This window comes from Setaria viridis, chromosome 2 (genome assembly GCF_005286985.2).
Source record: "Setaria viridis chromosome 2, Setaria_viridis_v4.0, whole genome shotgun sequence".
NCBI lineage: Eukaryota > Viridiplantae > Streptophyta > Magnoliopsida > Poales > Poaceae > Setaria > Setaria viridis.
In genome coordinates, this window is record NC_048264.2 from 47,128,868 (window position 1) to 47,156,850 (window position 27,983).

Below are 27,983 nucleotides of genomic sequence, written 5' to 3' on the forward strand. Positions count from 1 at the left end.
CAGGTCAAGCACCCGATCAAATCCCAACTCGGTCGTCAATGGACAGGTCGGGACCATCTTATCAAGAGAATGCTTATTCTTAGCAAGCAACGTGTTAACGTTAACGGCATATGGTATCTTGCCAAAAAGCCTGGGCCCCGTAGCCTTTTTCCGCGCAGAGGCTAGCTAGCGCTGCAGACAAGATCGATCGAGAGCGCGCTAGCTAGTTGGTGTCAGTAGCAGCAGTGGCATGTACGACTCGTCAAAGCAAAGTGGACAGCGGCTAAGCATCTAGCCATAGGGATCAAAGCCAGTAACAGGCAAGCTGCACATGGCTATGGCTGCTGTGGCACGCACGCGCGATGCAACAGCGACATGCTCCGATGATCCGGAGTCGCCGTCGCTGTAACTTGCGTTGGCGGGCGGGCTGGCGCGGTTAGTCATCCCGTCGTCGCTGCCGGCGGTGGGCACGTGTCGCCGTGCGCGCCCCGCGACCTGTGGATCGGAAGACGATGGATGATGGCGATCCATGGCGAGGCGGACTCGAGGAGGAAGAGGAACTCTTCCTCACTACTCCACTTGCCAAAATTGACATCCATCTCTGATCTCCAATCCATGAGGTGAGACGCCGGTGAGGTGACGTACGATGGAGCTCCTGTGCTAGATCATCAGTGCGTATACGTCAAAGGAGGATCCGAGTGACCTTTTAAATTCCTGATTGGTGAGAATTATTAAGCAGATAACAAAAATAACGAAGCAACTGGTATCAGTATGTATATTTAAGGAATGAATCAACGGAAAATGATGAGAAGAGGATAGTACAGATAACTGAACTTTTTCAGCATGTTTGGTATAGCCCATGCTGTGTGTGTGTGTGTGTGTGTGTGAGAGAGAGAGAGAGAGAGAGATGCATTGCAGAGGGAAAAGGAAATGGATAAACATTGCTGCTGGTGAGAATAAACTACTAAGGGATGTGGGGAATTCAATTGCATGAAGAAAGCGGTTTGATGCTGACGACGACCCTCCCTGGCGCATATTACCACTCCCTGCTGCATCTGTCATGTCTTGACCAGTACTACCTTCTATCTCGTTGCTGCTTCAGCCGCCAGCCACACAAGTTGGAAACTAAAGATTGGTCGATGCGTCTCGATTGGATTCAGCGTGACCTGCTGTGCTATCGACTAGAAAACTTCAAGATTCTGATGATAATATGAGTTTTATTGCGTGAATGAAAATTCAGAGAGAAAATCGCACCGACAGATACACAGTTGTCTTCTCTTTTGGTCAGAATTAGCATATCATCAGAACTGCTGTGCCTGGACCTTTGATCCAACTTGGGCAGTCAACAACTTAGATGGTGGTGCTGATAACTCTGTCCCTCTACATCTGTTCTTCTTCTTTTGGATGGACAGTGATCACATCACACACAGCAGATGCATGCATTTGGGTCAAATTATTATGGCAGCAGCAGCAAGGTTGGAACCAATGGGGTGAACTAGCTTGAAGAAAGAGAAGTGCAGGCAACTACAGCAGTAGTGGACAAACAACTGACAAACGACTATGAACGAAAGAAGGAATACGAAAAATACTGGAAAAGGCCGGCCGGGCCGGCTACATACGTAGGTAGATGGAGGATCACAAAAGTCCTCTCGTGATTATCCGGCGGAGTGCGTGTTCGATCTGCCCCACACGTGCAAGCAAGACCGGCATATCCCACTGCACATCCGATCCCTTTGCCCCTGCCTACACGGGTCTATATCCGATCCCTTCAATTCGCCCAGTCTCAGTGAGATCAGATCAGGCAGCTGCCTGCCTGCAGATACTACTGTGTCGTAGAACAACAGGGTCTGACGTGTGTTCATGCATGTGTGGTCGCAACTGGCGATCGATCGAAGATGTTGATGGATCAGGCGATGAGAAAGCAGCAGCAACTAATAAATGGATGACAAGTTGCTATATCTGCTCAAGAGCTGGTTGGCGGCAGTTCCTTTCCTGGTGCGGTAGATTGTGGCCCTACGTAGCAGTTCCATACAGGTTGCATTTTTCATTCTCTCTCTCTCTTTTTTGGGAGAGAAATGCAGATGCATGTCGATCTGTACGCATGGGCGGGCAGCTCCTTTTGACCAGCAGGCAGCTGGGGTGGGACATGGCATGGTCGCTTCGCTTCAGTGGACACGCTCCCAGAGCAGTGCTGTTGCACTCAACGGAAAAGCTTCTGATAGCTTCATTCATTCATTCATTCATTCCTCCTCTTCAATCAACCTTGAAGAGAAATAGAGAGAGAGAGAGAGAGCATCATCAGCTCAACCTGCACACATTATATTGGACGGCCTTGGCCTACCTTAGCCACAAGTTCAGCTTCTGTTTTCATTTTCTTTTTAATTAATCTCTGGTGCGGCCGCCATTGCTTTCTCTTTCTTCCTCCAATCCTCCATATAGAAAAAAAAAATGAGCTAGCTAGGCTGCTGTTGCCTGGGTAGTTAATAAAGTAGAGGTTGACAGACAATAACATGTTGTATGCCTGTTGCAATAAAATATGTGCACTTCTCAGGAAATCTTCCAAGTCATTATCCGTCTATAATATAATTTAATTGTCAATTTGACATGTTTTGGAATTTAAAAGTCAGGAATATAATGTCACTAGGGATCGGAGCGGGTACATAAATAAAGAAACCAAATGATTGTGTTCCACTAGGCTGCAGGTTGTTTGTGATGTATGAGTATACGCGAGGCAGCCGTCTGCGTGCTTTAGCCCAGACCAAGCAAGAGCAAAGCAACCTGCAACCCCCAGCTATAAATAAATTAGAAACTAAAAAGCTTTGCTGCCGACAATTACTGTCCCACTTTGATTTGATTATGTGGCACTTACTTTGACTGCTAGCTGTAGTAGTGACTGCCGTAAAAGTATACGCTTCTGATTCCGATCCAGCAGGTTAGACGATAAGCACGAACTGAACTGACCAGTGATGTGCTAGCTGGTAAAGAAAACAGGCATGTGCGTGAAAACATGCATGCTGCATTATTGAGGCAGCGTCGTCAGATCACTGGCAGGCGGCATACCGGCAGGTCAAGGCATATATATAAAAACTCCATGGAAATTAAAGAGATGAACAACCCATCGATGTTTGCCACTTCGCTATCATGGTGCGCTTTGAAAACCTTACTCTTTTCTTTTTTGAAAGCAAGATGCATGGTATACTACTAATAGTAATCTTCTTGCTTGAAGAGGGAGGTTTATATATGAATAATAATATGTTTAGTGGGAGATAATTGCTGTGTGCATGATGTTTATCCTTTTTGAGAAGGATGGCAGTATGTGCTGGGCGTTGATCCACCTGGTGATCCGATCCTTCGCCACCAAGCTAGGTAAATCCAGGTGATTTGGATAGGAGATGGTCGTCCACCTCGCTACGACGCAACCTGGGTACCTTCCGTCAGAGCATCGGGCATTGTTCGTTGTCATGGTCGATCTATCAGTGCAAGGTACGTATGTGAAAGGAAGGACTGCGACCTGGAAAACTTTCACTCGATCGATTGCTCAGTAAATGCATACATGGCGGATTGGTACATATACAACCATGATCATCGATCAAATAGTGAAAAGCACTCGGCGGCTTCATCACAAATAGTTGCGAGAGGAATCGATATGATCATCACATCTGCTCATACATGCATACAGGAGAAAGCAGGTGGAAGCTAGGGCTAGGACGAAGTTGTGTAAAGCTTGCAGCAGCAGGTAGATGTGTGACGATGTGGTAGTGAGAAGTAGGGCAGGTGCAAGGTGGCAGTGGGAGAAAATGACGGCCGGATCCGTGGGCCGGGGTAGGTTGCGGTAATTGTCAACGTGATGCAAATCGAAAAGAAGAAGATCTGGCCCATGGATCGCCTGGTTTGTGGCCAACCAGGTGTCCGCCGTGGGATCGAGAGCACCAGCTGCACGTGCATTATATATGCGTAGCCATCGCTGCATGCACACGCACACACGCTACGGCACTCCTCGATCGTCTCCTCCAAGCATATATATACTTGCAGATGGGATTGCTCGTCGTGTTGGAATTTCTTCATGCTGCTTCTTTTGCCCGAAAAGGACGTGATGATCTCGATATGGGGATGATATGACTCGACACGTACGGACGACCGGATCTAGCAACCACTACAAGAAACTATTTAATATGTGACGGAACAAATTTATCAAATCTCGTTAAAAAACCGTCATAAAGTAGTGTCGCTCCCGCGCCGCCTTGCCTCCGCTGCCTGCAGCTGCCGTCGACCTCTCTCCTCCTCTGAGGCTATTGACCATTAGAACTCCCGAAACCCGAACCCTGAACCCTAACCCTAACCTTAAGTACCACCGACCTCGACCACTGCCCACGGCCGGCGGTGACGTTGCCGTTGAGCTGCCCCCGCTCACCTTCCACCCCTCCGGCAAGCTTCTACCCCAGCAACAGCGCGTCACGAGCGAGGCGGCGGTACATGAAGAAGAAGGCGAGGCGCGTGAGGAAGATGGAGATCGTGCGGCCAGCGGTGACCGCATGAATATCAAAGGTCTTCCATCTTCCGGAAGATGTATAGGTTTTCTGGACGTGGAGGAAGAAGAAGTGTGGGGGGCCACCTAGCAGTGCGGCGGAGGAACCTACAACTTGTGCGATCCATCGACTTGCACGCAGTCGGGCACGCGACCTGCAACTGCTGTCTGGGCCGCGCACCAATCACACACGCGTTTGGGGATTTGCTGCTGGGCCTTGTAACGACCACGGCCTGACTCGCGTATAGTGATGGGCCGGCGGCCTAACGGTCTGCTTTTCTAATGGACCATTCCTTTCTTTCTTGTGCACACATCTTTTGGGCCAACAGGAACCATACGTGGGCCAAAATTGTCTTCAAAAGAGATTCCCTGTTCTTGCTTATTGCTTCTTTCAAAGTGGGCGAACTGTGTGGATCAAAAAAAATTGCAGGCCAATTCTGTAGCAGTAAATCTCGTGAGCATGAACTGTTGGACGATTGGAAAATTTTTATTTGATTTAGTGATAGATATTTTCGATTAATTCTCGTATCTTCACACGGATCTGAAATCCTCCCCTAACGAAGATTTGTATATGCATTATTTTCTCAATCAAAATGTGACAATATCTATACGCACACGTTCCATTAAATCCTTCCACCTGCCAAATGGATCCACACGCACCCTCTTGATTGCCACTTGGCAAAGACCAGAATGCCTTAGCATGGAAGGAAAACCGCACCACGGTCAACTCATCGGACGCGGACTGCAACAGCCACGGCGGCACCTTCTCACCAAACAAGCTCTGCACCGTCCGCGTGTCATCGACAGTTGGGGCCACGCCTGCGAAGGCGACCACACCAATACAGAGCATGACCCGGCGGGTGCGGTCGCCGGGGCGGCTCCGGCACTCCTCGGTCCTAACGCAGGCCGCGCCTACCATACCCCAGCCTTCATCTCGATCGGTCAGCACGCCACAGACCTGTAGGGGGCGTTTGCGTAGCCTGGCTCGTATATGGGAGCCAGGCTCAGCGAATGCAACAACGGTCCAATTGGTAATTGGTTGCTTGTACGCATCCAACCAGGCTGTGGGTAGGCTGCTGGTAGAATATGTTTTTTTTCGCACGAGAAGCGTCGCATGAGATGAAAAAATTCAAGACAAGTAGAATATGTTTGGTTGCTCGCACGCATGAGATGAAAAAATTCAAGGCAAGTATCATAATAATATTTATTTTGTATAAATATATTATAATACCTCTTTGTTTACATTATCAAATTTTAATGAGCTTCAGAAAACACTAATATTACTTAATGTATACTAATCACGTACTAATACCGTCATCAGCTGTAAGCCAACTCGCATGCAGCGAGCCAGGCTCGCGGGAAACGGAAACGGAAACGAAACTCGTTTCCTGGAGCCAGGCCGAGCGTGCTCTTTTGCATGCACCGGGACAGGCCCAGGTCTCCGTACAGGCAACACAGCGTGAAGTTGCATGCTACCAGCTTGGTTGGATGTGATGCAGCTAACCAACGCGCCCTTGACCACCCACTGACGGGCTGACCCACGGGACGGTGTACAGGCCAGCCACGTCATCTCTAGCCGGTACGCGGCGGCGGTGGTGCGCGGCCTGCAGCTGATAGATGGACGTCGATGGGCTGCAGTTGATAGATAGGCGCTGCAGACCACTGCCGGCCGGCTTCATTCCTCGCGCGCTATAAAAGCCGGGGCAGGGAGCGAGGCCAGTCACAGACATCCTCGGATCGGATCAGCCGCGCCGGTCCCCATTCCCCACCTCCCTCCGTGGCTTGAGCTTCTGGAAGCGAAGCGAAGCACCATGTTCGGCCACCACCACCACGGCCACGAGCACGGCGGCAACCAGCCCCCGCCGCAGGACCAGACGCTGTTCAAGATCTTCTGCCGCGTCGACGATGGCTACTGCCTCACCGTGCGCCACGACGCCGTCGTGCTCGCGCCCATCAACCCGCGCGACGAGTTCCAGGTATTACGTCCTTGATTTCTCTGATCGATAGATCCATCTGTGTTCACGTGCTCATGATTTTGCTTTCTTATGCATGCAGCACTGGTACAAGGACATGAGGCACAGCACCAAGGTGAAGGACGAGGAGGGCCACCCGGCCTTCGCGCTCGTCAACAAGGCCACTGGACTCGCCATCAAGCACTCGCTCGGCCAGTCCCACCCGGTAAAGCCACTACTAGTGTTCTCTACTTGCTCGACGATCACCAAGGAGGAGATCCATGCATTCTGAGTGATTGCAATGATGCATGCAGGTGAAGCTGGCGCCGTACAACCCTGAATACGAGGACGCGTCGGTGCTGTGGACGGAGAGCAAGGACGTCGGCAAGGGCTTCCGCTGCATCCGCATGGTCAACAACATCCACCTCAACTTCGACGCCTTCCACGGGGACAAGGACCACGGCGGCGTCCACGACGGCACCACCGTCGTGCTCTGGGAGTGGTGCAAGGGCCACAACCAGAGCTGGAAGATCCTGCCATGGGGCGACGAGGCCTACGCACCGCCGCCGCCGCCACCGGCCTACGGCGCCGGCAGTGGCTACGCGTACCCGGGAGGCAGCCGGGGCCCGTACCCGCCTGGGCACCAGGAGCCTGGCTACGGGTACCCTCCCCCGCCGAGCGGCCCCGAGGGCTACGGGGCCCCGCCTGCCCACCAGGAGCCCGGCTACGGCTACCGCCCCCCGCCCGGTGGCCCAGAGGGCTACTACGCGCCGCCGCACCACCACCAGGAGCCTGGCTACGGCGGCTACCGCCCCCCGCCGCCGGGGAACACCGCCCCGGGATACGGCGGGGAGTACGGGTACAGCAACCTGCCCCGTGCGCTGGCGTCGGAGTCCACCGTGCGCGTCTACTGCAAGGCCGGCGACGGGTACAGCCTGACCGTAAGGAACGGCAACGTGTGCCTTGCACCAACCAACCCCAGGGATGACTTCCAGGTACTAGTAGCTAGAATGTTTTGATTATTTGTCATGATACAGCCTGATCAACGATGGTGATCTGACGATTAATATTGTTCTGTTCCATAGCACTGGGTGAAGGACATGAGGCACAGCACCAGCATCAAGGACGAGGAGGGGTACCCGGCGTTCGCGCTGGTGAACAAGGTGACCGGCGAAGCCATCAAGCACTCCCTGGGACAGAGCCACCCGGTATGTGCATTTGCATTTGCGTTGCATTGTTGTCAGTTCGACCACCAAACAGTTAGTCTGTTTCATGTTAGGTCGCTAGCAATCTCGTCAGTCAGTGTAGTGGTTGGCACGTACCTGTCTATCTTTACACGATTTCCTGATGGGCGTCACACCTCACACGTACGGTGTTGAATTTAGTACACTAGTTGATGTATCTGAAGCAACGCTACCAGTAATCCAACAACTCCATATCTGATGTTGATGATGAGCGACGTACAGGTCCGCCTGGTGCCCTACAACCCTGAGTACGTGGACGAGTCGGTGCTGTGGACGGAGAGCCGCGACGTCGGCCAGGGCTTCCGCTGCGTGCGCATGGTGAACAACATCTACCTCAACTTCGACGCCTTCCACGGTGACAAGGACCATGGCGGCGTCCACGATGGCACCACCGTCGTGCTCTGGGAGTGGTCCAAGGGCGACAACCAGCGCTGGAAGATCCTCCCCTGGTGTAAGCATCACATTGGAGTAGTCCTGGCTTCTTAATTTTCATCCTCGGAATCTCCGATCCCTTCACTAATTGGCTGGCTTGTTTGTTACGCAGAGATGAAGCCAAGCGTGACGTTGAGAGGACCGGCCAGAGGAACCTTGCTGCTGTTGTCTTGCCATCCGGCCGCTTCTTCATGTTGATCGAGTCGTCGTCGTTCTAGTATCTTCTTCGCATTATCGGTTTTCAATAAAAGCTCCCCAGCAGCGACGATGTCATCAGATCGTGTCGCTCTTCCCTGCTGGCTTTAGTTTCTGTTTGGTCTTCTCCTTCTGAAAGACATGAATTTGAGGATGTTGATGATGAGTTTCAGACTTGCCGATTCGTGTCGCCTATGCATGTACCTGTCTATCTCCTCCTTAAAGACATGCATTTGAGGATGTTGATGATGATCTTGCGTTCTCTTGTTTTTCATCTGACCGTGACACGCGCCTAATAATACTGTGACTAGGTGAACAGTATACTAATACTACTTGATAGTAATGCGTTGATGCGCAGCGTTGATGCGCAGCGTTGATTCTGATGTTGTTGGTGGCATAGGACGAAAGGGACTTTACCTTGTCAATTTCCACGGCGCCCAGCACGTACTACTGTTCTACGCCTCTGTATTCTACTATATCAATCCAATCCTTAACGCCTAAGCATCTCAAGTCTGTCTTGGCTGCTGGAATTAAGGCCTGGTTTGGTTCACTGGCTTAAATTTAAGCACCTGTCACATCAAATGTTTAGATACTAATTAGAAGTATTAAACGTAGACTATTTACAAAATCGATTACATAAGTGGAGGCTAAACGGCGAGATGAATCTATTAAGCCTAATTAGTCCATGATTTGACAATGTGTTGCTACAGTAAACATTTGCTAATGATGGATTAATTAGGCTTAATAGATTCGTCTCGCCGTTTAGCCTCCACTTATGTAATGAGTTTTGTAAATAGTCTACGTTTAATACTTCTAATTAGTATCTAAACATTCGATGTGACACGTGCTAAAAATAAGCAAAGTAACCAAACGGGCCCTAACAATGCAGATGCATTGTTTACAGGTAACCAAAAAATAATCCTCTGACAACTTACTCCTTGAGGATGCAGACCTGCACATGACTGACAAGATAAATAAGCAGGTATGCCAATGCGAGGAAGACGACCCGTGTGCTATGTTCTTTGTTAATGAAAGAAATACTGCACTTATCGACGTCAAGAATTATCAAATCCTATATAAGACGAGCGAGGTACCAAGCTAGAGTTGGTGATCCGCACTGATACGTTTGTGCTATCAGATTAGATGGAGACTGCAAAGTTGTAGTAGCTGGTAGGACCTGGCCTGCCTACCTCATACGATCTGGTCTGATCGGCGCCCAAGCACTTGACAGCACGTTCTTCTTCCAAGTCAAATTAGTTGGTGCCGCTGAAATGCTCATCGAAACAACCTTCACCCAATCACACCAGGACAACCAAAGTTGAGCATTGCACTTGCACAGCAGCAACGCGGTGTCTTTTCCCATCCTAGTTCCACAACGCTCATAGGACAGACATAGATCACGAGCAGCGACTTTGGGGTGTTTGGTTCCACGGATTAAGATTTAGTCCCTGTCACATTGAATGTTTAGATACTAATTAGGACAACTAAATATGAGCTAATTATAAAACCAATTGCACAGATGGAGGCTAATTCACGAGACGAATCTATTAAACCTAATTAATTCATGATTGTGCTAATGAATTAGTCTCGTGAATCATGATTGTGCTAATGATTGCACGATCATGAATTAATTAGGCTTAATAGATTCGTCTCGCGAATTAGTCTCCATCCGTGCAATTGGTTTTGTAATTAGTCTATGTTTAATACTCCTAATTAGCATCCAAACATCCGATGTGACAGGGCCTAAACTTTAGTTCGTGTAACCAAACACCTCCGTGAACAACCGCTGAGGTCCCGTTTGGATACTCCCCGCTAAAGTTTAGCACATGTTACATCAGATGTTTGGATGCTAATTAGGAGTATTAAACATAGATTAATTATAAAACTATTGCACAGATGGAGACTAATTCGCGAGACGAATCTATTAAGCCTAATTAGTTCATGATTTGACAATGTGGTGCTACAGTAACCATTTTGCTAATGATGGATTAATTAAACTTAATAGATTCGTCTCGCGAATTAGCACAGGGTTCTGCAATTAATTTTATTTAGCTCATGTTTAGTCCTCCTAATTAGCATCTGAACATCCGATGTCACACTGCACCCCCAGATTGTGAAAGGTAGTAACTGCGATCCACAGAACGTTGGTGTGCTCGGCTGGTGACGCGCCCAGATTTCACGCAAATCAATCAGCCGTTACTCTCCACAAGGCAGGTTTCAAAATTTCACACGTTTCCGTGGGTTTGGAGTAGTTTGGGTTCCATGTATAATCAGCTCAGAGAGCCAAGGCACTGTAATAATCCCATCCGTTGTGAACCACACAGAGATAGCGAGCTTGTGCACTTTTTACCTACAATGGAGTACTATGATGAAATAATTGATGCACGGCTACTATGATGACATCAGGAGCTGCTAACCTCCTTTGCTAAAGGTATCATGAGTTGGTGATCCACATCGACACCTTTTCTGCTTCGAGATGGACACACACACGTCTTTGATCGGGATTTCGAGTTTTGGACAGGGAGAACGCATTTGGCAATCCAGGCCTTTGTCTAGCGAAGCAAACTGCAAACCTACCTGATGTGCATGCCACCGTCCAGATAAAACCTGCCAAGCTTTGCAAACATACTAGAGCAAGTTCTTGAAGAGAGTTGTTGGTGTGGTGCCCATGGGAATTTGGGATTACATACCAAAAACCCCACCTAACCGCACCAGGACAACAAGGTTTACCATCACAACGCGTCGTACCTTTCCCAACGCTCACTGGATTACAGGACACATAGCACGAGCAGTGAGTCAGTGACTAGTGATGTTACTGAATGAAGTCATTCAGGCCTCATTTGCAGCTTACAGGACAAATTTCACCTACTCCCACTGGTAAAAGTACTGGCGGTAACTGGTCGCAGCAATGGCAGAGCGAGCTGGAGCGGTTCACTCTCTCATCATGAAAGTAGGAAACTGCCTGCACCAACCAACGTTACTGGACTCCGCTGACGACGCGCCCAGCCACCAGGTTTCACGCGGCGGACCAGCCGTTGCTCGGTTGCTCCGCGCAACGCTCCAGATGTTCGGAATCCTTCACCTGTTTTTGTTGGACGCGGTAGTTGAGAGTTCAAACTTGAGGTCGAAATGGCTCAAACTTCATCCGGAAAATGGTTCAGAGTTGGCACAGAGCAAGGCTAGTACTACAAAGCAATGCTCACTTTTCTGTTCAGCAAAACGATGCGAATGGTGTCGAAATTTTGAACATTCTGATCCATTTCACAGATAGTGACACTCGTGCAGGCAAGCTGACTGGCTGGAAGATTCTTATCAGGTAAGAGCCAGGGAATGGGAGAGATGTGCTCATCGGAATCGAACTAGGGAATGGTGACGGCTTTTCAATTTCGCTTGCTGAGTTCTAAGCTGGTTCCTTGTCCTTTTAACCGTGGCAAATTACCGCTAAGCACTGTGCTTCCAACGTCGCCGTATCATTATCTACGATAAGCCTGGCACGTAGATCGACACAGCATACAGAGATAAAGGTGCACAAGCAAGTGTCATCCATGATCGGAGTAAAGTAGTCCGTTTCTGTTTCTAGTGTAACAGAAAGAGAGGAAGGTTACAAAAACCCAGCACAACTGGGGTGCAGTGCACCGCACCGGCAGGAATCCCAGCCACCGTTGTTTTTGCGGGGAATCATACAGCGTCGGGTTCACGCGTCTATCTGTGGCCACTGGTGGGTGCACATCTTCGTTACAGCATTTTTCTAGTTTCAATCCAAGAATTTTGCAAAGACAAGAATCAAATTTCCCTATATTGAAAAGATGCATTTTTTTTGGAAGGAAAGCCGCATATTGTCATTCGCGTCGACTAAAGAAAATTCTATGCCATGCGGCACCGAACAGCATGGTCTCTGGTTCTCTGAAAAAAGAGCCCGGACGCTGTAGTTGAGCGAGCACAAAACTTCTGAATTTTCGGTGCAAACCCGGGGAAATGCTTTAGTTAGAATCTGAGTAGATGGAGTACTGACGACGTCAATCTAAGAACTGAAGGGAATGCTGACAGTGCAATGAACTGTGCTCCACGAACCTGTCACATACTCACATCAGAGGCAGGCCACGCCATCTGCATAGCTAGGATTGCTAAAATGCAGCCAAGTGTAGGGTACTACTGGCACAACCTTGAAGCGTGTGATTCACTGTTCCTTTCACAATGGATATCCTGGCATGGCATGGCCATCCCTCCTTTGCATACAGCTAATGCAAACAAAACAAAACGAAATTTTGTTGCAGTAGCTGTGCTCCAGTAATCCTTCACATTAGATTGATGACCATCCAGCCAGGCCTTCGCTGCACTGCATGACACCTTCAGGAAGGGTAGTAAGGTTAGGTTCATCGAACCAAAAATCTGCCAGTACAAACTCCCAGATTTCAAACGGCTAGAATGCAAAACATGACAAAAGTTTCTTCACCAAATCATGGTAATCAGGGACTGTAAACACGCTTATCACGAGGGATCCAACGCGGAGAATCAGTCGGGCCCCACTTGCCAGCGAGAGAGCCGGCAGTTTTTACTTTTTAACGCTAGCTGCCAATTACAGGTAGTACAGTGTTTTACTGCCGATGACTCATTTCCTGGTCATCCAGTGAGTCCAGGGCAGCCGTTAGGGACTTGGCCGCTGGCCTGCGCTATAAAACGCGGCGGCGGGGCAGCGCCTCTCCTCGCACCTCATCACAATTCACCACAGCTCACACTCCACACCTGCCAACCGAAGATGTCGTGGTTCGGGCACCACCACCACAACCAGCCGGCTCCCGCGGCGTCGGGCCCCAACCAGGTGTTCAAGATCTTCTGCCGCGCCAACGAGAATTACTGCCTCGCCGTCCGCGACGGCGCCGTCGTGCTCGCCCCCGCCAACCCCAAGGATGACCACCAGCACTGGTACAAGGACATGCGCTTCAGCACCAGGGTCAAGGACGAGGAAGGCATGCCGGCCTTCGCCCTCGTCAACAAGGCCACCGGCCTCGCCATCAAGCACTCGCTCGGCCAATCCCACCCGGTAAGTATTTACTTGTCTGTCTGTACATGTTCATCTACCATCAGCAAGGAGATGGAGATCGATTCTGATTGCAATCCGATCGATCCATATGCTGTATGCAGGTGAAGCTGGTGCCCTTCAACCCTGCCGAGGAGGACGCGTCGGTGCTGTGGACGGAGAGCAAGGACATCGGCAAGGGCTTCCGCTGCATCCGCATGGTCAACAACACCCGCCTCAACTTCGACGCCTTCCACGGCGACAAGGACCACGGCGGCGTCCACGACGGCACCACCGTCGTGCTCTGGGATTGGTGCAAGGGCGAGAACCAGAGCTGGAAGATCCTGCCATGGGGCCCCGAGGCGCACTCCCCCGCCGCCGGGCCCGGGAACGCCTCCATCGGCGGCGTCCCCGTGCACACCGTCCGCGTCTTCTGCAAGGCCGGCGAGGACTACAGCCTGACGGCGCGCAACGGCACGGTGTGCCTGGCGCCCTCCAACCCCAGGGACGAGTACCAGCACTGGATCAAGGACATGAGGCACAGCACCCGGATCAGGGACGAGGAGGGCTACCCGGCCTTCGCCCTCGTCAACAAGGTCACCGGCGAGGCCATCAAGCACTCCACGGGGCAGGGCCACTCCGTCAAGCTGGTCCCCTACAACCCGGACTACCAGGACGAGTCGGTGCTCTGGACCGAGAGCCGCGACGTCGGCGACGGCTTCCGCTGCGTCCGCATGGTGAACAACATCTACCTCAACTTCGACGCCTTCCACGGCGACAAGGCCCACGGCGGCGTCCACGACGGCACCGAGATCGTGCTCTGGGAGTGGGCCAAGGGCGACAACCAGCGCTGGAAGATCCTCCCCTGGTGTAAGTGTACATCCATGCCATTGATGCCCTGCCTTACATCCTTTGAAAATCTCATGTTTTCCAATCAATGGTTGCTTGCGTTCGCAGAGATCGATGGAGACGGCGGAACCTGATGGACTGGAACCAAGGAGCTGCTACCTAATAATAACCGATTACTGCAGCGATTGAATAAACCGTGTGTTATGTTGTAATCGCGGATTTCGGAGTTGTATTTGCGTCAGACTGTCGGTCACAGTGTGACTAGTGTCCTGTCCCTTCTGTGAGCCTGGCCTTAGTGCCTCACCATGTGAGGAGTGACCTGTATTGTGGAGGAGTAGCCTCGATCTGATCCTGCATTGTGGTGCGATCCTTCTGGCTTTCTTTCGATTTCCGGCGCCACAACTCTGTATCATCTCGTCTCCTTTGTTCTACTGAATGAATATGCATCTGCATTCCGTTTCACCTATCTTTGCGCTGGGGACCAACTCTGTTCCATGGTCCACGTGAAACCCCCAGGTTGTTCGCGGAAAACTTTCTTTTTAATAACAGAGCGCTGCAAACCGACGCCTGTGCAAAGCAATCTTTTTAAAAAAAACTAAGCAGGAGCACTGCTGATTCATTTAAGAAGAAAGAAATTCGAAGTTACAAATATTATATAAATTGATGATCGCGCTGCTCTTAAACATTAAAATAAATCAAACTGTGCCGGACAAATGTCAGTCACGGTGGAACTGCAGCTTTCCTGGAGATATAGATGTACATTCGGGCCTCCCGGCGGTCCGGCACGGGCCAAGCATGGCCCGTTCATTTTCGTGCTGGGCCTGGCCCGTCACGACAACCCCATCGTGCCAGGCCGGGCCAGCCCACGAGCCTCAGTCACGGCCTAGACACAGGCCCGTAGTGCCTTTTTCGTGCCGGGTCGACCCGAATAGCCCGGTATTTTTTACGTGTCGTGCCGGCCTACAGCCCGTTAAGAAAAAGACTTCACCGAATGAACGTCTGATTCATAATCTAACACTTTCATTTGAACACATAGAAATTCATCACATTCATCAGTTCATCCCATATTCACATTCACATTCACATTCACACATATTCATCACGTGCAGGGAGCTGGGGAGCGGCCAATTTGAGCGCTCGAGGTGTCGGATCTGCCAATTCGAGGCGTGGAGGCGCCGGATCGGAGGATTTGAGGTCGAGGGCTCGAGACGAGGAGGTGTCGGAGCAGGGCGGGACGCCATGTTGCCGTCAGCCGTCGGCACCTCGATGGGACTGCGGTCTGCGGGTGCGCCGGTGCGGGACAGGGGAATGGGGGAGGACTGGAGGAGGAGGCGATGGCCGCGAGTGGAGGAGGCGAGGAGCGGAGGAGGCGAGGCGAGGAGGCGGCTGGTGGAGGGGTAGGGTTTGCAGTTGCGAAGGGGAGGCCGAGGCCGGCGGGGGCATATATATGCCGGGCGCTCCCGATCATTGGTGGGCTACAGAGTTGGGCCGGCTTGACGGGCCGGCTGTTCGATTTCATGCCGGGCTGTGCCGCCCATCGGGCCTAGGTGGCAGCCCACGCCTGGAACGAAGCATCGGGCCGGGCTGGGCTTAGGATGGGCCAAAAATGAGCTTCGTGCTGGGCTGTCGGGCTACAGGCTGCATGTACATCTGTACCTGGAGAGAACTGGACGAGCTGGGCCTGCTCGCTCGGCTGCCAGCCCAAGTATCTGCCGCAGCAGGCCCATTACATCCAGGTCCAGCCCCTGAAAGATTGGCCTTCTGAAACAAGCAAAATCTCGGTTTATCTGGCCTAAAGCGGGCCCAACCAAACCGACTTGGAATCGAAACTCAACATGTTAAAGCAGGAAAGGATCAATAAATGCTGCGATCAGAGAAGCACATTGTTTTTGCTGCGGTGAAGAGACGAGGAAAAAAAATGTACTGCAGTGTTCGTTGTGCAGTTCTTCCTCATGCTCTGTGCGCGCTTAAGTTTGTAGTCCTACTTTGCCTACTCTACCAATTCAAGAATCTATGTTATAATCTGCGCATTCTGATTTTTTTTTTATCATTACCATCTCTGTATTATTTTCTCCGATCCATAGCCCTGCTGCTGCTTTGGTGACCTGTTCTTCACAAATATCACTCCTGCTATGTCGAATCTGAATTTCAAATAAAAGTACTAGCTCATTTCTTTTACAAGAATATTTCAGAAAAATGTCCAGGAACTATAAAGAAAATAATATGTTTTCAATAACTGTGGAAAAATATATTATGCATCTACTTGAACGTTTGCGTATATTACGTGTTGAAAAAAAAAGGAAAAGAAATCCATGTGCTTCCCGGTGAAGCATTTTTCTAAGAAAAAAAAGTTGAAACTGGGAGGGCCGAGGAAACGGAATGGGCCTTCTTGTTTCCAAAGGAGAAAACTGGGCCAGTATCCCTGATGCAAAACAACTGCAAATGTACGCAGAGTGCAGATAACAGTAACGCGCAGCATCTAGAAGGCACGTAAACCAGAAGGAATACGTCGATAACGATTCGAGATAATCATCAACGAAAAATATTCGAATTCGCTGCTTAATTGGATCCCATTAGTTTTTTTATTCTTTGAGCATTATTACGTTTAATTCCAGGCCTCCAGCTTGCGGTTAAGCACAACGCGTGCCCCTCCACAACTTTGTATCCTCGCCGTCAATAATGGCCGCAGAGCAACGATTCTTCTCAAAACGACTAGAAACGGAATCACGCAAAGCTGGGCTGCTAGTGTCGCATGGCATCATCCTTCCTGCCCATGCACGCCCCCGTCGCTCGATAGATGCAGATCGCCATCGATCACCTGCTACACCGCGCAGCGTGATGCTAACGCCACGCACCCACAATGCAGCGCCGCGACGCGAGAGCCCTATAAATCCCCCGTCCGTTGCCCTATAAATCAATCACAAACAAGAACCACAACACAAGTGCTTGCTGCTAGCTGCTTAAGAAAAGAACCAGGCACACCAAAGAGAAAAGAGAGATGGACTTTTACGGTGGTCGTGAGCGTTACGGCGGCGGTTACGGCGGCATCGCGACGCCGGGGTACGCTCCGCCGGTGCCGTACGGGATGTCGCAGGTGAACATCGAGGGCAAGGGTTGCGGGCGCCCTCTGCCGCCGCAGCCGACGGTGAAGGTGTACTGCCGCGCCGACCCCAACTACGCGATGACGGTCCGCAACGGCAAGGTGGTGCTGGCGCCGGCGAACCCCAAGGACGAGTACCAGCACTGGATCAAGGACATGCGGTGGAGCACGAGCGTCAAGGACGAGGAGGGGTACCCGGCGTTCGCGCTGGTGAACAAGGCCACCGGGGAGGCCATCAAGCACTCCCTGGGGCAGTCCCACCCGGTGCGCCTGGTGCCCTACAACCCGGACTTCCTGGACGAGTCGGTGCTGTGGACGGAGAGCCGCGACGTCGGCAACGGCTTCCGCTGCGTGCGCATGGTGAACAACATCTACCTCAACTTCGACGCGCTCCACGGCGACAAGTGGCACGGCGGCGTCCGCGACGGCACCGAGATCGTGCTCTGGAAGTGGTGCGAGGGAGACAACCAGCGCTGGAAGATCCAGCCATACTACTGAACAACTGATCCATCAGCTGCCTCATCCCTACGCACGCTACTACGCCTGCAGGAGCAGGAGCATGGAGATCTTGAAATGATATATGGAATAATTGTCTAGCCTCGGCACTAGACAAAAGCAGGATCAAGCGCTTACTTATGGTCATGTATGCGTTGCATCTGTACCTACTGTATGTAATAACCAGTTGCGATACCATAAAGTATCTTCAGTGTATTCGGCCGTGAAATACGTATATGTATGGTGATTAATACCGATGGGCTGTTGAAACACCGATCCAACCAAAAAAATGAACGGGCGGGCCAGAACGAACGATATTGCCCCAAGTTTTGGCTCGGCCCGTCTGTCCCTTCTCCTTCTTTTTTGGGCTGGGCCAGAATTTGTGCTAAACTGGTTCTGTCCGTTTTTTTCCGCCAATCCTGTATGGCTTCCAGTAGCCCGTTAGTTATATAGCTTCAATTACCTTGTCCGTTGGATGTAACCACGATTCCTAACCCTACCCTACCTTCTTCCCTGCTTAAGCCGCCGCCATCGCTACCTGCCATGCCCACTCGGGATCCTGACGTCCTGCACCTCCCGTCACACCGCTGCCTCCTGCAGCCCCGAGCCTTGCTGCCTCTCGCGCGCTGCCAGCAGGCGACCGCGACCCCGAGCTCCAACGCCCACGGCCCCTAGCTCCGCCTCCTCTTGTATGCCGCCGCTGCGGCTCCTGCACGCTTCGTCGCCTCCTGTGCTACGCGTGGTCCCGTGCTCCGCTGCCTCCCGCATTGCTGCTACCCGTCGCCGGAGAAGAAAACGACCGAGATATGGAAATGTTGATGTTTGTTCGAAAAAATGTTGAATGCATTCCTCTCAAATGTTGATGCAATTATCGATAAATCTTGAATCTATTTTTTCAAAATATTGAAATGGATTGTGAAAAATGTTAAAAATGGTATACATTTTTCCAAAAATGTTGGATGTAGTATTTCTAAATGTTGATCTATTTCTCAAAAAATATTGAATGTATTCTTCTAAAATATTGAATTTACTTATCTATAAGTTGGGTCTATTAGTTAGACCTAATGGGCTTTAAAGCCATATTGCTTATCCAGCCAGCTACGTAGGAGCTTTTTTGTGCTACTATAAAAAAAAACAGACGAGAGCATGAGAATGGGGAATTTTGTGAATTGTGATGTTTATTCACATTGATGGGCCGATATTTTAGTTAAGATTGCAGCCCACCCAAAGAAACGGGGTGCAGCATATATGGTATCATGTCGCATGTTGGTGCGGTACCAGTTGATGGGCCGATATCTTTCCGTCTCGGTCCTTCCCTATTTGGTTGGGCAGGGTATCATGTCGCATGTCGGTGCGGTACCAGGTGGCGTTGCCTGCGCGCACCGGCAGCAGCACGCCTGCCGGCGATTTGAGTGCGGCGCCTTCCGTTCCACCACCGTCCACGAGTCAAAGCATGGCACGGCGCGGTGTTCTATTCCATTCCAACCAAGAATTCTGGTGTCAGCTGATCGGCGTCCCAGGGCAGGGCAGGGTCAGAGGCTGGAAAACCGGAGCAACCTGTGAGTCTGCAACACACGTACTCCCAAACCTGATGGAGATGGTCAGAGGCAGAATCCACGGATTCATGGGCCGTCGCTAGCTTTACCGCTTTCCAGGGCGCACGAGCATTGACACGGACATGCTTGCTATTGCCTAGTACTAGCTACCTAGGTCAAATAATGTTACATTTACCTTGATGACTCTATGCTCACTAGCCTGTCATCGTCTTGCTTTTGCAAATTGCTTGGTAGCCTCCGCCTTCTTCTTCTTTCGATCTGTACAGTAATTATATTGGCCTTTCATCGCACATCTTTCTTTTCTAACTTGCAGGCTATCTGATGTAAGAGCATCTCTTGCAGTCTTCCAATAAATATTTTCTAATAACTAGCTAATAGGGATATCCCAACATCTATTTCATTGTTATTGGGAGAATTAATTTTGCAGTCTCCCAATAATCTCATCGCAATCCAAATATCGTATTGGAAGAGTCACAACTCCCTGGGAGAGTTGGGGTGAATTATTAAGGTGTCTTAATAATGATTGGGAAAGAGGAAAAGTAAAGGGAGATAACTGGAGCACTATTTTTTTACGAACACTCCTAATACGATAGTTGAATTGGGAAAAAGGAGACTGCTGGAGATGCTCTAACTGCGTCAAAATTGGTCGGTCCGGTGCTAGGCTGCTAGCTAGGTAGTTCCATTCCATCACCTTTATTTTTTAAACACAAAAACCATACTGCACACATTTGTCCAAACCGTTGTTGTTCAAATACTTGTGCTGCCACAGTGGCCTGCATGGAAATAGGCCGGCCACCAACTACCCTAGCCCAGCACTAGTATATCTCACCGGCATGTCATGTCTAAAATAAGTGCACTACTACTTATGACACCAAAGTCAAGGAGAAAATCCATCATCCACCCTAAAGATAATTTATACACAACTCATGAACAATCTAATCATCGAGGTGACACCAGTGTACCGATGACCAGCTTGTTTATTGACCTTTGCCATCCATCCATTCTCAGTGAAGTTATTATATTTTATTAATTATAACCTTAAACTGCCCTATGCATTGCAACTTGATAGCATTTACAGTGACATTATTTTTGTTCCGATTAAACCATGCTACTACCAACTGGTGTAGGGCGTATACGTTCCGTTCCGTGGCAGCGCGCAGCAATGACATTTCGGGGAGAAATAATGTCATGTCAATGCCAAACTGCCACGTAAATGGCGTAAGTTACATGCATTGAAATTATCTAAGATTATGGGCAACAGTTGTGGATTATGAGAAACTACATACTCCCCGGTCGTACAGCCAACCTACCAGTACAAAACGTTGACCTTACGACGGTGGGGACAGAAAGAAAGAAAAAAGGTCGTGGCAAAACCAACAGCACATCGCCACATGTACAGCGAAAAACATATGGACAATGTTTGCAAAAAAAAATGTACTCACTGTAGCTTTGGAGTATTATACTCCTCTTTTCTGGCCGGATGTGGTGGCCAGATAGTCCACATGTTCCCCAATCATTTCTTCAAGGGAACATAGCTTTTTCCTAAACAAAATGTACTTGCGCACAGTTATATCCCTTTTGATGTTTCTAGGCACAAGATCCTTGTGTACTGCTGCGCAGTGATACTTTGATTTGGACATTTTCGTAGACTTTGGACTCGTAGACCTGGCTACATGCACGACATGCTACAGCTAGCAGCATAAACTAAAGCATTTTGCTGTGCTTCATCCTTTGGACTTTGGCTATGGAGAGACCAGCAAGTTTCCCTTGCTCGAGAAACTGTCATCAAGCGTGCAGTGTTAGTCTTGCTTGCACAGTTGCACTGGACATGTCATGCATGCATGCTGGGATCTGATACATCTCCTCCGATCCAATCCACGAAAAATTCATTTGTTTGCATTGTCTCTGATGATGATTTAGATTACTACGACGAGCTGCGCTGTTAATAAGGCTCCAGTAAATAAATGAGAAGCGACGGTGGTTGCTTGTGTACGAGCATATATACATCTCTGACTCTGTGGAGGAGCATTTTTTAACAGAGGCCTTTGCATTGTTAATTACTTGTTAGGATTAATCATCTGACCTGACGCCAAGTCGGCAACGCAAGAGCTGTTGCATGCATGTACAGAAGAACAAGTACACGCCGATGGCCTAGCCAGCTGCAGCTAGCCCGCAGCCTAGCAAGATGTGTGCAAGGCGTGCGTCATGGCGCGCTCTGGCTTCTCTGGTTGCGAATGGTCGATCGAGTCGTTGCGTCAGCGTGGTGGCGAAGCATGCAATTTGCACATTTACAAATGTGGATCATCGTCAGCACTTTAGCAGCTAGCCGATGTTGCTGGGAATGGGATGGACTGATGGACATGACGACGACATATATCCATGGTGTTGTGTGCGTGTTGCAGTGTTTAATTTTGGCGTGCAAGTGCTGCCACCACTACACTATCTAGTAGCAGAGCAGCCGGCCAGCAGCTATAGGCTCGTCAGCAACTCGCAAGCTCCATCGGCCGATCGATCGAGGCTCCTAGTCCTCCTCGGCCGGCAAGCGAACATGCATGTGTGCCGGGCGACACGAAATCTTGGCATGCGGCCAACGCTAGAAGGATGGATTCCGACGCCACTGCGCGCGCGCGCTCGATTCGGCATATCTCCTCTCCTCCCTTGCAATGCTCCCCAGGATCCAGATTTTTAAAGTACAGTGTTGGCAACAAGCCAGCTAGTGGTTCCAGAATTCCAGCGGATGCATGCCAGAGCCCGGATCAGCTAGCTCGTGATCAGTACTGTATGTATACTAGTAATAGGAAATCTCAAGACACTGACAAACCGAGAATCTGCGTGCTTTGCTGAATTGCAACGCAATGTCCTCGCACCCTCACCTGACAATAACACGCCATCAGATAATAAGCATGCATGCGTGCATGCGTTTAATTCCTTGTCTCTGAAAGTTGCGGTCGATCGTCACCGCCCATATTGTGTCTGCATCAGCTAGCGAAAACCATATAAAGCATGCGTGTTTTGATGACTTGCAAGTTTGTTCACCACCGCCGCCACCGTCCATTTCTTACCTTAAGCTAGCTAGCAAACCAGTTGGATTACTGCTACGTTCCCTGCACCATCATGCTGTATGTAGCACCTAGTAGCAGATGGATGTGCGATTGAGCATGCAGACGATGGAGCATTCGTGGACAGGGTTGGCAACCCAACAAAAGAACCCCAGCAGACGACAAAGGTCTGTGATCGCATTATTGCCACCGATTGCTAGATTCCATGCATGGATGCATATGATCAGATATAAACCCGGCCGGGCCGTGCACTCAAAATTGTGCCAAGCATATGCCATGCATGCGTTAGACCTGCCGTCGACGTTGCCTGATCGATCGTCCCTGTCCAGCTCCGGCCAACTGATGATTGAACACTACCACCCATACCGCCGTGTCCTGGAACGTCACAAGCGTGCTGCCATGGCATTCAGATAGAGCATTATATTGCAGATCAAGTTGAGGGGAAGATGAAAAAAAAATAGCATATGTGACTTGTCTGACACGTGTTGAGGTAGGCAGCCCAAACTGCGCGTGCCATATATGCATCCTGATGGCATGGATGAATTCTATGACTGGCTCAAACGACACCAGCTGCTGCATATTATATACACTAGTGGCCTCAGGATCATCAATTTGGAAGAAGATGCCTCCCTTTCTCTTGAAAAAACGGATCCTTATCATGCCTAATCATGTGTGTTAGCCAGAAGAAAGAGATGGAGTCCCCGACGACCGTCCTGCCTCTTTGATCCCATCATTGGTACCTATTCATTCATTAATTCCTCCCTCGAGGTTGATGCATAGTAGTAGTAAATTATTCAGCAGTGATCGCTTTGCCAAGCACGATGCTGATTCTTCGCCTATCCATAGCGAGACCACCTTATGCATGTGCCGATATTTTCAGACCGGCCGCCGGTCACAGGCGTCGGCTCCACGGTCGGCACGGTGCCCGGTGGCGGCGCCGCGCCGGGCATCGCGAGACCGCCGCACCGCCGTGCTCGATGCATGCGTACGTACGTGGTGGTTCCGGGAAGTTACCGCACGCCGCGCGCGTGCGGATTAAGAAATGGGTTAGGAGTTGAAATTACCCGTCGTTCCGCGCAGTTTCACCGTGCCTAACAAACTAAAGGACGGTGAACAGTAACAAAAAGTTAACTGTGTTAATTATTGGCGCACGACGGCGTGCGTGACATGAAAGGAGGCACGGACGGCGGCGCGGCGTGGTTGGTCGAGCACGAGGCCGGCCGGCGGAGACGCACGCATGATTTGGGTTCTCGGGTCTCGGTACTTGCTCCATGATCGTTGGTGAGGCTGTTGAATTTCTAGCGCATGCAGGCGTTGAATTGTAGCAGCAGTACTGTGTGAAGAAATATGATGCTCACAAGTCTGATAGAACTATTTTGTCAGCTGTGGGAAAAAGTCTGAAACTTTGGTCACGGGGTGTTCAGTTCTTGTGCTCTTGTTGCTTTTGCAGGTCACCTAAACCATTGACTGCATCTCAATGCAAGATGAAGAATTCAGGAAGCTGGTTTATTTGTCCTGCTCCAGTCATCGCTTTGACTAGCTCAAAAGGGATTTATGAGCTAGAGAAAGTCAGAAGGATCAAGGATGCGATGGGAACGAACCTTAAAAACAATAAAAACAGAGGAAAAACGAACTCTTGGAGCAAAGGCTACACGTCGTTTTCCTCGCGGCGCTCGTGCGGCCCGTTAATTTGGACCGTGGCATCTCCATCTGAGGTGTGAGCTGATGAGGGACGAGGCGAACGAACCGAACCACTCGTGCGCAGCGACTTTTTGGATCAGATTAGGGTAGGGTAGGGTTAGTTGGGCCCGTTGCAAGGGGCTACGCGACCGGGCCCCGCCGGCCGCACCGGCGCCCGCGTCACCACGGCCAAGGCCAGTGCCGGCGGTGCCGTGGATTGGATTGGAACCTTTGTTTCCATCCCCATCGATCCGTTGCAGGCTAGGCTAGGCTCACCCTTGGCTTCCAAGCACTCTGCACCGTCCCCCGGCCGGCCGGCGGCCGCTTTTGCTCGCGCCTCCGCTCGTCACCGAAAAAACGCCCTCGCATCACGGCCCCGGCTGGGCCCACTTCTATATTTTCCAATGGAACCTTTATATTTTCCATGGAAGCCCGGGCGGGGGCCCCACTCGCGTGGCCGGTTCCTATGTGGGTAGCCCATTTGGACCACTAGCTAAACCGACTCGCTCTAGATTCTACTGCTCGTGTAAAACCCACTCACAAATCACCTCGTACTAGTATGATTATATACGATAATATTGAAAATATGCCAATAAGCAACCCAACCTAAAAGAACAGGGACTTTCTACAATTCACTATAGGTAAAAAAAGAGTTTTGACCCAGTTTATAAAAAAAAGGCCCCGAGAACTTACAATCTGATAGTTTAAGTTTTATTCATGTAAACTCAATCACTATCAACTCATATAACATCATTATATGCAATAAGATTAAGCGATGCCAGTTTATTTTTTCAAAGCAACCTCCAAGAAAGATATAAGGTATAGGTAAAAGAGAGTTGAGCCATCTTACAAGGGAAAACGTATCCGAAAATCTAACTATCCTACCGTTTGTTGAAGAAAAACCGGCAAAAGATGCATTCAAAATGGATAAAAGCAACCTCATCAAGTTAGCGTCGCACTCCTCTTGCAAACCACAACATTTAAATGGAATCTCCAGGTAGAAAAAAAGTTAAACCCAGTTTTATGCAAACCTGAACCTAAAAACCTTGCGGTCGCTCGGTTAATGAAGGCAAACCGACGAAAGTACAGTTACAACGTTCAAAATGGATAAAAGCAAGCTCATCAAGTTAGGGTTATTCTTCTCCTGTCAGAAACCACAATGTTGAAATCATGAAATAGATGGCAACATCCCTATCGTCTTCCACGTTGATTCAAACAAAAAAAATGAAACGCGATCTGAGTGTAAAACCCACTCACAATTCACCTCATATAATTTGATTATATATGGTAACATTAAAAATATGCCAATTCTATTTCTTAAGCAACCCAAGAAGAGCACGCCATGGGTTAAAAAAGGAGTTGACCCGATTTATTATGATTAAAAAAAGGCTCCGAAAACCTTACAGTCCGAGGATTTATTAGAGAAAAATTGGCAAAAGATACAAGTCAGTGTAGTCCTCCTCTTCCAAACCACATTATTCGAACATTGAAATGGAGAAAAACATTCAGAGAGTTCGATTGTGCTGTCCAACTCACGAATGGGGTTGTGAACTGAAAGGGTAGAGGAGAGTGTTTTTAAGGCAAAAGACAAAGCTCGACTATGGCCCATGTCACTATTCAGGCAAAAGCAGAAATGAGCAGGGTTATTGCCTTCATCTTCCACGTTGATTCAAATAACGACAACAAAGAAAGAAGATAAACCTCCTCACTTATGAAAACCCAATCACAAATCAAGTCATATAATATTACTATATACAATAAGATTGAGCGGCGTCATATTATTTTTTCAGAGCAACTTTCAAGGAAGGACGGGAAGTTCGTAGTTTGATATAGGTAAAAAGGAGTTGACCCATCTTATAAGGGAAAATGGATCCAAAAATCTTAGTGCGCTACTGTTTCATGACAGAAAATCAGCGAAAGATGGCGGTTACAACATTTAAAATGGAAAAAAGCAACTTTATCAAGTCGGCGTTACTCTCCGCGCAGCGTTAGTAACCTTGTGACCACTCGGCTTTTGATGGGAAACCGATGAAAGTGTCGTTACCGCGTTCAAAATGGACAAAAGCAAGATTATCAAGTGGGCGCACACTCCTCTCACAAAACCACAACATTCTCAAACACTGAAATCACGAAATTGAGAGGAACATTCCCATGGTCTTCCGCGTCGATTCAAACAAGGAAAACGAAACGCGAGCCGAATGTACACGCCTCAAACTAGCTAGCATGGCTGACACGGATGTGTTGAGTAATGGCCAGTCCAAGCCCGGCATTGCCCATGTTTACTTTCTAAATAAGGTAAACGGCTGGGATGGCGTCCAATCGCGGCCCCAACCGACGGCGATGGCAACACCCTACCCCTGCCCTTGGGGCAAGCCTATGCCTATCGATCTATTCTCTTCTTCTATCCTGCTACCTAGCTAGCTATCATCCAGGCCAGCAGAAAGCGCGCGAAACGGCACGTTGGAGTGCGGTGGACGCCGCGTGCGTACGAATCTCGCGCGCGCCAGCCACACCTGGGATCCCGGCCTCGCCGCGGCGCCACCGCCACCCCACCACCAAAGAGCCCAGCAGGGCCCCGCCGCTCCCGCCGGCCACGGGAAAGGCCGCGACCGTTTCTTAGCTCCATGGCTTTTAGCCCTAGCTTTAGTAACTGACAAAATTAAAGAAGAAAAAAAAAGGGTCTTTTCTGTGGGCTAGCTAGCTTCTTATCTACAGGATGCTACTGTTTTGAAATGCACTGGCTAGCACTCGAGCACTGCTCCTAGAACTACAAGATTAGTTAGCATTTCTGGCTGGGGGGACTCTGTGTGTGGCCGGTCAACAACGTTGTTCACTGACGTTCATGAAACATTGCTGTTCCTGGCTCTGCTGCATCGTCGTGTGACTGACTGCTCGGTCAAGAAAAAAAGGAATGATGGATCCTGATCCTGCATTCTTACAAAGAAACCCGTAGGGAGGAAGGCTTTTCCATGCGCCATATGTTCCCTCTGTTCCTGCGCTTGGGGATCAAGCAAATTAATCCCCTCCTGCGACGATCGTGGCAAACCACAGAAAGCCCGCTGCGTTTTTTAAATCGCCCGTCCGTCCGGCCGGGGTTTGGATTTGGAGTAAAACATTTCCACGGAATCTTCCTTGGGGTTTTCAATGCCATATTGCAGATTTTTATACTTGAAAACTTGGGTTCCAATTTATGCTTGATCCACTTTTTAATGGCGGTGGCAGGTACAGTGTTGCTGTCCAAGAATGATAAGCAAGACTTTCTCCGCGCTTCCGAAACCGATAATGTGGTGACCGGTGACAGGGACTCTCCACGGGCCCACCACCAATACATACTGCACCATCCACAGATTCTCCTGCAGCTTCTAGCTAGTTATATGATTTGTTATCACAAAGACCAGTTAAAAGTATTTGAAGGAACTTCGATCTTGCAGCTAGAGATTCCCCAGCACATGGACTGATTTTAAATAAGAATATGATTTTGGTTAGAGTCAATTAACCATTGATGAAATTTCTGGGTTGCATGCATGCTAATGAACTGGAAAATTCAATATTGATTATTTCATCAGAGCACAACATGTAAATATGACCATTTCTTTTATTTACTGGCGTAAATACGAATGTTTCAGCTCACACCGATGAAGAAATTTCAAGGTCATTGCCTGTTTCAAACTGTAGCCAGCTTACTCATGAGTCATCACATCCTAATCTGCCAAGGAACTCTTGTCATAAATTTTCTGTTCCAGCCTTAAGCATCTCGCGTAGGTTGTGACTGGAGCTGATGGCAAGGAGTGCACCACATGCCGGTGTGTCATGAGTGACGCAAAGAATTTCGCGGCGTCACATAACAGAGCTGATGATGCCAATTTCCGTAGCGCGCACTGCATCTGGAATTAACAGATA

The 27,983-nt window shown here is 49.6% G+C and overlaps 2 protein-coding genes across 2 annotated transcripts; both read left to right on the forward strand.

The window, feature by feature from the left end:
- The first annotated feature begins 6,206 nt into the window (after positions 1-6,206).
- LOC117842739 (ricin B-like lectin R40G2) lies at positions 6,207-8,579 on the forward strand. The gene is made up of 6 exons (XM_034723243.2): positions 6,207-6,480; positions 6,560-6,682; positions 6,771-7,451; positions 7,542-7,664; positions 7,923-8,151; positions 8,245-8,579. Coding segments are annotated over exons 1-6 (1,323 nt in total). The 5' UTR covers positions 6,207-6,315; the 3' UTR covers positions 8,247-8,579.
- Positions 8,580-13,017: 4,438 nt separating this feature from the next.
- Positions 13,018-18,004, forward strand: LOC117844510 (ricin B-like lectin R40G2). The gene is made up of 4 exons (XM_034725204.2): positions 13,018-13,368; positions 13,470-14,214; positions 16,809-16,822; positions 17,150-18,004. Exons 1-4 carry the CDS (start codon positions 13,084-13,086, stop codon positions 17,789-17,791), a joined length of 1,686 nt encoding a protein of 561 aa, XP_034581095.1. The 5' UTR covers positions 13,018-13,083; the 3' UTR covers positions 17,792-18,004.
- Positions 18,005-27,983: the final 9,979 nt, after the last annotated feature.